Source organism: Diadema antillarum, unplaced genomic scaffold, assembly GCF_040938485.1.
Source record: "Diadema antillarum isolate AM-2024a unplaced genomic scaffold, OU_Dant_1.0 seq00000687_RagTag, whole genome shotgun sequence".
Classification (NCBI taxonomy): Eukaryota; Metazoa; Echinodermata; class Echinoidea; order Diadematoida; family Diadematidae; genus Diadema; species Diadema antillarum.
In genome coordinates, this window is record NW_027271592.1 from 751,673 (window position 1) to 764,213 (window position 12,541).

At 38.2% G+C, this 12,541-nt stretch overlaps 1 protein-coding gene across 1 annotated transcript in view; it reads right to left on the reverse strand.

Moving 5' to 3' along the window:
* LOC139737247 (dystrophin-like) overlaps positions 1-12,541 on the reverse strand; it is a 466,340-nt gene that overhangs the window by 16,271 nt on the left and 437,528 nt on the right. Inside the window, exons 53-55 of the mRNA XM_071647923.1 lie at positions 9,085-9,257; positions 2,206-2,362; positions 1,331-1,421 (exon numbers count right to left, since the gene is read on the reverse strand). Of these exons, the coding sequence (XP_071504024.1) occupies positions 1,331-1,421; positions 2,206-2,362; positions 9,085-9,257 (421 nt within the window). The remainder of the gene's footprint in view (positions 1-1,330; positions 1,422-2,205; positions 2,363-9,084; positions 9,258-12,541) is intronic.

The window sequence follows — 12,541 nt, forward strand, 5'->3', positions numbered from 1 at the left end:
GACTACTACTTTTCACACAACTATTGAGCATCTTTTGAAGACTATCTTTAGAATATCTTTCAAAAGTGTGTTTTGAAGACTATCGGGATGAGGTGCGACTATTGGCACACAGACATGGCTAATAAAATCTCTTCAAGGCTACTACATGTTGCTGTTAACACTCCTGGAGGATTTTTCCAGCGTGCAGGAGGTGACAGAAGAGAGGGGGAACGAAATTAAGACCACCTGTTCGGCAAGTACTATGGAACTACAGTACCAACAAACCCTAACTGGTGTCTTTCTTTTTTTAAAAACAGGTTTAGTGGTTTCCACGGTGACTGAACATGGTATGTCCTCGGTCCTGGTGCAGCAATTTATACTCAATTTACCATGGCAAACTCCGCAGAAATCAAGTTCACCTTTTTGCAAAAGCATGACAGAAATGAATAAGCCTGCTATGAATGCCTCCCTGGTGAAAGTTGAAGGTTATTTGAGATAAGGATCTTGTTGTGCAGCAAACATGAGGGTTATGAATTTGATAATATTGAATTCCTGCTGGTGTAACATCTAACATTCTTTTGCCAGCAATCTGACGATTTGTACAATGAAGACTGAGTAAAGGTTTGCATATCTTTGATCAGTACCGGGACAACATATCATGAAAGAAGTGATTTTGCATTTTGGAGAGTGCCCTTTACAGATGTTTCTTTTCCTGTTCATACTCTCCATACATCAGGTTGTATGTTTGAGCTGGTGTCAGATACTGTAAAAGTGGAAATTTTCGCGGTGTTGAAATTTTTGTGCATTTCGTGCAAACAAAAAACTAGCGCGAAATAAAAGCACACAAATATTTTTGATTGCCACATGTTCCAGTCGTTGACATCTTGATTCTGCGGAATTAAAAACACGCGGAACTCTTCTTACCCGACCGAGCACGAAAAATTAGTCGCGTGAAAATATCCACTTTTACAGTAGACCAATTATAAAAGAAAGAAAAGGTCTTGGATTTGAACGCATCATCTAATGCTTACTTAGCGGCAGCATGACCAACCAAGCTCACTGAAGATCAAACATGCAATCCTAATTCCGAGAGATACAGTGAAACTGAAAAAAGCATCTAGACGAGAACAATCATGCTCTTTCAATCAAAATATTCATGATAATAATTCTAGGGGAAAAATGCTTAAAAATAAAATCATAGAAAGTTTTCATGTACAGAGTAAATCTCTGGTTGCTAGAAATTTCTAATTCATCTGGAACCAGGCTAAATCACATATTCCACGAATTTCAGAATTCACTTGCATGGTTGCCATGGAAACTAACTTTAGATTGCCATTACAGCAATACCTACCTAAGTCCTTTTGTTCGGCAAGATAGAGACTTCCCATCTGCAGGCTACGGTCTACGGAAGCTTGTTTTTCATCAACCTGATGTCTGAATATCTAGAGAAGATGGAAAGAAGAAGAAGAAGGAAATACAAGGTAAGTTTGTGCCTGAGGTGTGCAAAAGAACTGAATGCTATACACACCATATATTTCATGCAGTGTTTATTATTTGTCACATATTTGTCACATATTCCCAGAGATGACTGGTGTTTGCAAAATTAATATTTCTCAAGAAAACTGCCTTGCGAGTGAAATTGCACTGAAAACAAATGCAAACTCCTCTGTTGGAAAAGGGTAAATACTCATTTCTCATTCCACCATTGTGGTTCTCCGTTGCGAATACAACCACTTGTCTTTCAAATACAGACTCACCTCCTATCATGCTCACAAAGAATCCAGCATATACAGTGAGAATATTAAAGATCAAAGGTGAACAAGATGATCTTTACAAAATTGGCAGTTTGACAAGACATAATGATATAAAAGTTGATGCTTGTAAGGCAGCAGAACAAATGCATGCTACAAGTACTGAACTATAAAGATGAAACGAAATCAATACCCAAAGTATCACATAGTATTTATTGGTGCAATCTTGGTTTCTGTTTCTATCATATTCTATTAAATTTTGTGATAACCTCTTTTTTTTTTCAAAATGATATCTCCTGGTTTCATGTAACAATGAACATACAAGCATTTCTATTTGAGGCTCCGATAAAAAAAATGCAGTTGAGGCCCTCTACATTATGAGACTGTATTGGTAGTAATAAATGCTTCAAGGCAAAGATCAAAGAGACATGGGACGCACAGATTACAATGCATGGTGACTGTCATATCATTGTACCTTATGGTCTGCTATCTGCTGCTGGATGGAGTTGTAGTCTCCTCCGACAGGCTGTCGTTTGGTGAGGTCCTCGTCCTTCTGGCGAATCCAGTACACCAGCTCGTTGATCTCCCGCACCAGGCTGTTCCACTCCTCCGCATTCGCCTCCAGCCGTTTCCTGCGCGGAGCCGATGAAAGGAATAAATACATCGCTTAACCCTCTGCATGCTACATTACATCACCTGCCCACAGGTTTGTGTATAATATTTCTCCACACTTGACTCAACGACATGGACAGGTTTTATCCAGCACCTTTCAATCTCCCTCATGTGATCAGGTGAGAATATCATCGAGATACAGGACCCTATTCATCTGTGCATAATAGGTTTTGGCATTCGGTGAAGTTGCCAACAAGAATTAAAAAGAGAAAAAAAGGATGAACAACTAAGTAATTCAACTCCCTGAATGACATAAATGAATTCATACCGGCAGCATTTTGGTCTCCGTAATGAAATTGTGACAAAGAAGGAAAACATCCATAAATCATCGCCTTTGAAGTTTGAAAGCATTGTTCACGACAAATGGAAAAGTCATTGGAAAATGCAACTCCTTCCACAATTCAGATTTACATCTGTTGCACGTAACCATAGTGACTGAATTGCGGAGGGGGGACCCATTAACTTGTTGATCCCAAGTTATTGCAATTCCCTGTAGGATCACTACACTTGGTACGCGAGATTTTAGTCAGCAGTGGGTTAACTGTTGCCTTTGTCGTTTGGAGAAATCAGTGAAAACTAGGGGAAGATACAACACTACAAAACTTCATCTCAATTCATCGTATACATACACACCTAAATAATGACACATACTGAACATAATGTAATAATCTTTGTAAACTATATGTGACCCTGCACCTCAAAACAAACAAAAAGTCGCCAGACATGAATTTTTAGTTAAGACCATATTCTGAAAGAGCAGACTTTAAGCTTTAAAATGATGTATAACTCAAATCAAATGGACTCTCCTAACCTATCTAAATATTGGAAAGAAAGCACAAACTCAGGAAAAGTGTATACTAAGAAAAGAGGCTCTAAAGTACAGTGTCTATTCAAGCGTTTAATCTTTACCAAACCGTGCTGGCTGTGCGACCAATGGGACAAAAAACAGGAAGTAAACCACCAGAGTAACAACAGTGAAGGGATTATCAGATTAAACTGAAATTATGCATGCCTCATTAACACATTCTGTCTATAATCAATGCCAACTTTCAAAGCAGTAGCACTATCCTTTCAAAAGTTATTAGAGTTGAAAGTGAAGAGTGTGGACAAGGTTTTTCAGAAATGAAAAAGGGATTCTAAAAACACACCTAATCACACTATTCTACCAAAAATGTTCGAGATAAACTGCTAAAAAAAAACACACTTTCCCGCCCGTTTTATGATACCAAATTTGAGCATAATGTAAAAGAAGACCCGCTCTTTCAGAAAATATGAAAAAGTCAAGTTCGGCTAGGTTGACCCATTTCACTTATTTTCGATCCTCACGCAAAATCAGTGTATGCGACTTTATGTTCGTTTTGAGGTGCACTGTCACATATGAAAGGAAGAAAACATAATTATACCTTTGGTGCAAACAATACCGCATCAACGACATTGCCTAGCACCACTTCTCTTCCAATGTACATGTATCAAGCCCTACACTTTGAACACACTTCTAAGAGTATCGCACATGAAGTGAAAAAAAAAAAACCACACACACAAACAAAACAACCACTGGAATTATTGACAGCCATCAAAGTAGGGTCTGTTTTCTTTTTCAAGCTTCTATTGAAAACTGAAAAGTTTTCACTGTCTGACTGTACAACATTACAACAGGTATGTGCAGAGCTGTAACATAGTGGTGAATGATTCGTAATGAATGGGACTACGATTCCTGCCGCCTAACTTCATAAGAAACCCCATGACATACAATGAGTTTTTGTGTGAAGTCAGCAAACGACGCTTCTCACTGAAATGGAGATTATGCACACAGTGTGTCAGTACTTGTTTTTAGAATGGTGAAAATCTTGGCACATACATGTAAATGCAAAGAACTGAAAGAAAGGGAGAGAAAAAAAACCCTACTTTTCTCACAAGCTCTTTTACGGAAACTGTTGTACACCTACTGATTCTAGAATGCACTTTTAGATGTACCACAGGACTATACCATAACCCCTTCACTAATAAAGTCTGACTGACAAACCTGATTAAAGATGGTTGATTTGTTACTTGATGGAAATTGGCAGCAAGCCTTTTTATCCTGAAACTCATCTGATTAAAGTTGTCTGCGCCTGACATGTTCGTTCCGTGGCATGCGATATCATTATTTGGATGTCTCATGATTGTATGGAAAATACAATTCTGACTGATATCTCGTTGCTAAAGTAGCTTTTTCTACTAGTTTTGCATACAAGCAGACCTGGTGTGTGTGCATGTATATGAGAGCTTCACAAGTACTACAAAATATCGCTATTTACAACTGAATACAAACTAGTTTGTAGCTGAAGGAACATTCTCTCTGTATCACTATAGCAGGGCTTGACATTAGTGATGGCCAGGTGGCCTGGGACACTACATATTGACGTCAGGCTACCAAATTTCCATAAAGGTACTATCTTTTGGTGGCCTGATCATGCAGCTAAAATTAAAAATGAAATTTTGAATATTTCCTTTTATTCCTTTTATCCCCTTGTTCCACAATGCTCCTCAGAATAATTTCATGAGATAGATAGTTCAATATAAATGTATTGTATTATTATTAGTAGTAACTCTACCAATGGGTTACCATGGCAACGTCCAATACTTTTTATTACACCGGGCATTTATCAATGGGGTGCACACAGGTGCACCCTTCTCAATCCCAGGGTGACTCTTGATATTGTGATCATTCTTTGAGAAGCAGTTTTTGTTTAAACTGCTCAATAAAAAGCAAGGCCTGGTATATCAATAATCAATCACTGTAAAGTTCCCATCACTGCAATTACTGTGGCAAGGGGGGGGGGGGTGTTTCATAAAGCTGTTCGTTAAGTTATGAACAACTTACGAGCGACTGGTGATCAGTTCTGATGTGCTATACTTATCAGAATTTTCATAATTCAGCACAAGAACTGATCACCAGTCACTCGTAAGTCATTCGTAACTTTACGAACAGCTTTATGAAACACCCCCCAGGGGGGTGTTTCATAAATTGTTTACAAACAGAAAGTGTTTACAACGAACTGGTTGTGTTGCCGATCAGCTGCCATGGTACAGTATAGTAGCTACAGGGATGCCAAACTTGTGAACAGCACTGCAATTTTTTTTGAAGGCCGAGAAGGCTTATTTTTGGTAGAAAACATTAATTTTTACCTTCCCTGCCGCAGATGCAATATGTATGTGTAGTGACGCATATGGGTCATTCCATGGGGTTGGGTCTTCTCTAGATTTTCATGTTGTGTAGGGAATAAAAGTCATATTCTGAAAAATTTATCAAATAATTGTCCGTGGTTTGCAGTTATTCTTGGAGAGAAATGTGTGAAGAATTATTTGATGAAAAAAAAACAAGCCTGTGTACAAATGTATTTTGTCTATGACTGTTTCACTAATGATGTCCCATGGTTTTTTGTGGTTTATGTTGTGACATAAATATATGCCATTTTCATGGCAATGTAAAACAGGAATATACAACCTTTCAGCATTATGCCTATCATAATTAAGAGAGGCAAGGTGACTTCTACAAACGCTATAAGGCACATAAACATTTGTAACAAAATAAGAACACCAGAGCATCTTCAAGCAACCTCATACCTATGTTACAAACGATGTCCATGGCAATTTTTGTTGTAACATAGGTATAGCATGGTTTTACATACACTTCCAATCATAATATGATTAGAAACTTTATTTCTATAATGAGATTTATATTTCAGGAGTATTCTTATCCAAAAATTAGCATAAAAATCCTCCAAATAAACGAGAAAATACGGAACATATCACTGTACTTCAGTGCGATGTCCGGCCTCTTCGTGTAACGTAGGTAAGGAAAGACGCGTCTCGCGATAAAAAGAAGAGCTACTAACTTCAGCAATTGTATTCATGTCACTGGCAGTCCTCCCCCAATGGCAGAAAAACTACTCACAGCCAATATACACCTACCTGGACAGCGCAAGATCTGTTTTTCTGCCGTTGTCCATGTAACGTAGGTACAGGAGTTTTAATGTTTCTGATGTCAATTGGTAAGCTTTTACGCTATTTTACGAAAATAATAACATTTGTCATATTCTGTAATTCTATTAGAGGAAAAAAAACGACATCTAAACCTCTGAACTGGCCAAAAATACTGTGGACGATGATACTGTAGTCCCACATACTGAGATATTTGTTACAGGTTCATGTTCATAATTTTGATTGCCAAATTTTCCGTCCATGCCGGTCTCTGCAAAAGGAGCATATATTCCTCTCTTAGAAAACCATACAAAAGTATATCAGTGTATCTTCACTGCAATATAAAATTGTTTTACCTCCCGATTATGGTGAATTTTTGGACCCTTTTGTCATTAGGTATCTACCAAGGTAGACGTGCTAGAGTTAGTATTAGTCACTATATACTAGTTGGAAAACGTAGATGTCCAGACTGCATCTGAACTAGAGAAATAGAGTTTGCCTTATTTTGCTGGTGATATTGAGGGAACTAGGAGCTGTGAAATTCTTTGTCTTTAACAGATTTACTTTGAAAATGTCAATGTTTTCCATCCAAGATTTCACTGACCTGTTAGATGCTCTGATGAAGTTGTTAACATTTCACAAGGATTCACCATTTCCATTCCATGTTCACCCACGTGTGAAGTCTCAAAGCTAAAATGCCAGTGTCCTATTCAGTTTGGGTGGGTAGTGGGTAGGAAAGGCTTCAATAAAATTATGAACCCCAATCAAAATTGGACTATTATTGCTCTACACTATCATTCAAAAAGAGGGCGACAATTTCGATGGGGGATGAATATAAAATAGGGCCTAGTATTATTTTGGGAGTCTATTGAAAGGCCCATAACCGTAACCGTAACCCTGACCCTAGCCCTAACCTTAGCTAGGACACTGGGGGCAGCGACCTGCCCTTCCTGCAGTGTAGCTTGCATCTGAAAACAAGTTTTTAGCATAGAGTATGAAAATGATATTTTCCTATGTTTTACATGCTATATTATTATTATTAATATTTACATCATTTTAAGCATAACCCATTTTTTTTTTCCAATTTTGGTGGGAGGTACACATGGAACTCTAGCTAATGGGTATGCCAAGAGGTAGAAATGTAAGCAAAATTGTTAAAATTATTTAATTCCATTCATAAACACACAGATACATCAACAGGAATATATAGTCAACCCCGACAAAAATTTTATTTATTTTTTTTATTATATTTCTCTTTACACCTTTTGTTCAGTTTGTTGATGAATCTGCCATGGCTCCTCCTCTACCACCGCTACGTGTTAAACTACATGAAAGAGTGAAAAGGACACATCCACAGCACTCCACAAACAGAGAGGAAGCCGACAAAGCAACACCAAAGAAGAGCGAATGTAACAAACTAGACAAGAAGAAAACTGCACAGAGGGAAAATGGACAGAAGAAAAACAAAAATCGAGGGCTAAATGGACATTGGACAAAAGAGCAGAAATTAATTTCAAACAAAGAACATGGAGAAGACAAGAAGACTTGTCTGATTTCTCTTTACTAGTTTTCTTAGTTAGTTGACAACTAGTTGATGATGTTGTTAGTGTATATTAGGTCAAATTGTGTAAAGCTTCACTTTCTTCTTCTCCTTCTGATTAAGTCTGCCTTCTTTCATATCAGAGTTACAAAGAATTGAAGTCTGTGTAACATAGGTATTGTTCCACATGTGTGCAGTAGATATAATTCCAAAGAACTGTTACAATAGTGTTATTTGTGGGAACATACATAAAGTCTATATGTGTAGGTTTTAACATCTCACACCACAATAAAGGAAATCAGTTGATATGTCGTAGTGTACCTATGTTACAAAGACATACTGTCCGTGTAACATAGGTAGTACACCGTGGGCGAGGTTGTTGTCTGAAAACCCCTGATTATATCAATAAAATCATGTTTTCACTTGAATACCCATACAAATCACTTGCTTCAATTGTAGTGCTTTTAAGAATATTGTCATTGTGTCACTCTTGATGAAAAAGTTAAACCTTTGATTGAAATTGTTAATGGTTTGTAGAAAAAAACATGTTAATAAAAGTGGCTTGCAGTTGACATCAGAACATACAATCTTACTAATAATGATCTCATGCGCCTGTTAAATAACATGTTGATGTGCTATGGACGAAAAAAACGTGGATGTGTTCATTGCTATCATTTCAGAACACAAAATGATGAAGGATGTCAACAAATGAAGTCCATGTAACATAGGTATTTTGCCATACCTGTTAACCCATGCTGACTGAAAGTGTGCGAAGTAATAAACAGATTTCTAGTGGAATATGTTGAAGAATGGGAGTAACAAATCAGGGGGAAAAAGGAAATTTCAATTTACCCAACGTGAATTTTCAACTTGTATGTCACAATTTCAGTCCCAACCCCATGGAATTACCCATATACGAATTAAACACTTAGTCTCATGAAACCTGCAGTATTTTTGACAAAAAACAACCAACAACAACAACAAAGTAACAGCTGGCATCTCTGTAAACAATGTTTATTATTCAAATTGTAGTTGATACAAAGTTTTCTCTCACTCCTTATTGTAAACCTGTTGAAGACTACATGTGTAGTCCCGACTATACTCAGGCAGGTGCCTATGGGAAACATGTGTTTATAGCAGACTTAGCTATGAACAGTCCTCAATGGGTTAATACAGTACCTGATTTCAGCCGACTTGTTCTGAATTCGGTTCCATCGGTGGTTCACGCCGTCAAGCTTCTGCTGGAGGTCGTCGCTCTCCTCGGCGCTGTCGGCATCGTGGATGGACTTGAGTCCGCCCTCGTTGAGGGACGATAAGATGCTGTGGTGGGCCTCGATCTCCGCTTGTAGATCCTGTTATGGAACACACAGGCATAGAGAGATTGAGAGACATATCATAAACAATAATAAACTGTATATTATATATCTCATGACGCTTTTACTCTCATGGATTTCACGGAGTCGGGTGCTGTATTCATGAATTTAACAACACGCAAAATTATTAACTCTAATCTCGACATGAATGCAATGTGCGCACGTACATTTCTCTGTTCATTATTGTATTTCACGATTGTGAATCAAACCACATAAGCGAAGTTGTTGGGAGGTTCCGCATTGGGAAGTCCCGATTCGCAAAAAAAAATTAGACTGTCTAAATGTATGACCATGTATACGGTACTCACAGAGAATTTACATAAAGACAAGTATAACTGCTATTCTCAATACAAAGATACAATGTATAAATTCAATTCAATCATAGTTTATTTCCAATCATCGAAAATAAAAAAACATAGTACAAAGTATACATGTAATGAAATAATATTGTTCAAACAACAAGACTTGGAGTTTCTTTCATATATCTTGTGGTGCACTTTTTTTGTCAATTATTCCTTTAGAGTGTCACATAAATCTACTGACAAATCTTTTAGATAATGAGTAGGCCTACAAGTAAGCAAAAACTGAAACAAAACAATTAGACAACATATTGTAGTTATTTCCAGTGAATTTTGGGAGCAGTCTGTTCACTTGAGCTATAATCAACAAAATCTCATAGCCATGAACTGGTCTATGTGTACATTGCATCATGTGTAATGCCAAAAGTAGGTCAGGACTGACATCTTGGCCAAATTGTCTCACAGAAAACAAAAATGACAGAAGGCAGTAACTGACACTGTACTGCTTTTTTACACTGACAGACTAGACTCTGGATTACTTGTGACAAGTATTCATTACAATCCTTGAGATTCCTGAAAGTTATCTTTTACCTCAAAACGATAACATTTAATAATACTGTCTTAAATTTAGTCCTACAATGAATGCAATGTTATCAAGATGTCATTTGTATCCTCAAAGGAAAACATCTGCTTACAATGAACACAGAATGAGTCCTGCATAAAATACAGTGTAGCAGATCAGAGCACCACACAAGAGAGGACACAACAATGTGCACTCAGTAAATGTCACCATTGACGCACAGGATAGCTCTCACACACGCACTGATGTACATACAGTGTTCACATAATGAACACACTCACTATAACCTTACATTAGGAAAACACTGTAACACAAGTTACTTCGCACTAATACAATGTAGATGAGGGACCACATACAGATATCAACTTTGTCATTGTGTCTACAGATGTTTTCTTATGACAGAATCCATGCACAGACAGTAGTACATTGGTACATACCATTTGATACTCGAGTAGACCTGACGTACATGAATTACACAACTCGACTCCATCCATACTCTCCCCTCACACACGGAGTTAATGCTCAGGTCATATGCTTTCTAATAACCTTGTCATAGCATCAGTTCAACCAGCTTGTTAAAACTCTCTCAACATACAACAGAAGCAGATCAAATGCTATTAAAGACATGCCTCATAAGACTTGATCAATGATAACTGGCACCCAAGCATACTTTTCCATGGTCGCACATTGTGACCAACTCAACTCATGAAAAGCTCTTTTGCCTCACGATCCCCAAACCCTCCAAGCTAAGTGTTTATAAAAAAACGTAATGATTATCTTGAGAGAACTTTACACTGCAGTAATACATGTATGTTAAGCATAATTGTCTTCAATTTGTTTACATGAACACACACACACACACATACACAGTCTCCTGTTCTGTTGAACTACTCAGCAACTCTGAACAGTATAGGCCTACAATGCATGTACAAAATGTATAGTATAAGTCGCCAAGACGCCACAGCATCCATCGAGCATCGCATTCAAATGCCAGGGACCCCACTCAGTCTCTCTGACCTAAAACCATCCAGGCAATTTAGCATCTACGTCCCGGAATGTGACAAAAAGCTCCTGACAGCCGCTGACATGAGCGCACCTGGATGTGCGGCCCGCGCTAGCTCAACCTTCTGTGAAGTAAGTTTATGCACAAACACTCACATAATAAATATATACCGGGCCTACACAGTAACACACCTCAACACACACACACAAATGGCCTCCCTATGTAATTGCAGTCATCATCTTCACTGACATGTACTGTAAGACATAGCAACACACTGTAACCTGATGGATAATACTATGACACAGTTCCCATGGAAACGATGCAGGAATACGCCGAGGGGGGCAGTGATGGACACAGGTGCAACAGGAACTGGGCACCACCAGTAATCGTATACCAGGATTGTCTACATGGGAAGGCAGTATTTGGGGGGGGGGGGGGGGGGGGCAAAGGGTGAAAGGTCAGGCTCAAGGACGAGGGAGGCAAATCTCTCCTCTTAACCACCCCTCTCATCCCTGATGACGCTACCAGTTTCCATGGTAACACAAAATTGCCTGGGAAGGAGCCATCCCACTTACCATTTTCAAGCACTCCACACAGTTAACTGCATTGAGTTCAAGTGATGAACTGCTTACCCAACTTCATGCTTTCTTTAGTTTTCTCTCTCCCCCCCCCCCCCTTTACTTTTACTAGGGCTGAGAAACGCATGATGACTGTTTGTCTAACATGTAGCCTTTGTTTTCTCTCTGGTGTTTGTTAAAGGGATGGTATAGTATCGGTGGAGGTAAGGATTGGTCTTTTAACTTTTTGCGAGATACCAAGAATCCACTTATGAAATAGTACAGACCATACCATTCTACAGTAAGAGGAATTCAAAGTTTATTTGATGAAAATTGACTTTGGAATAGCTGAGACATCCAAAAACAAGGTAAAACAGAGCGATTGTAATAAAAGGTGGGTCCCATCTTTTATTACGATCTCTCTGTGTTGGATATCGCAGCCATTTCAAAACCGATTTTCATCAAATAAACGTTGAATTCCTCTTGGAGTTACATGCTCTTTCACATTTCATAAGAAGTCTTTTATTATCTCAACAAAAAATAGTAGAAAAGAGGAGTTATACACTCCCTTTAAGAAACAGAATATAAACCGCTAATGACATTACAGGAAATCCTACATACTAAATGCAGATATTTTGGGCTTGGACATAACCAATAAGCATGTTTCACGTAGGCCCCAGTCTCTTTCTCTTTGCATTACTGTAAATAATTTCAAACAGAATTTTGCTCTCCTACATACTTGCTCCTACTTCTGTTCCCCCTCCCAATCATTACACTGACTTACATTCTTGATAAACGACAAGTAAAAGACTATTTAACAGTTG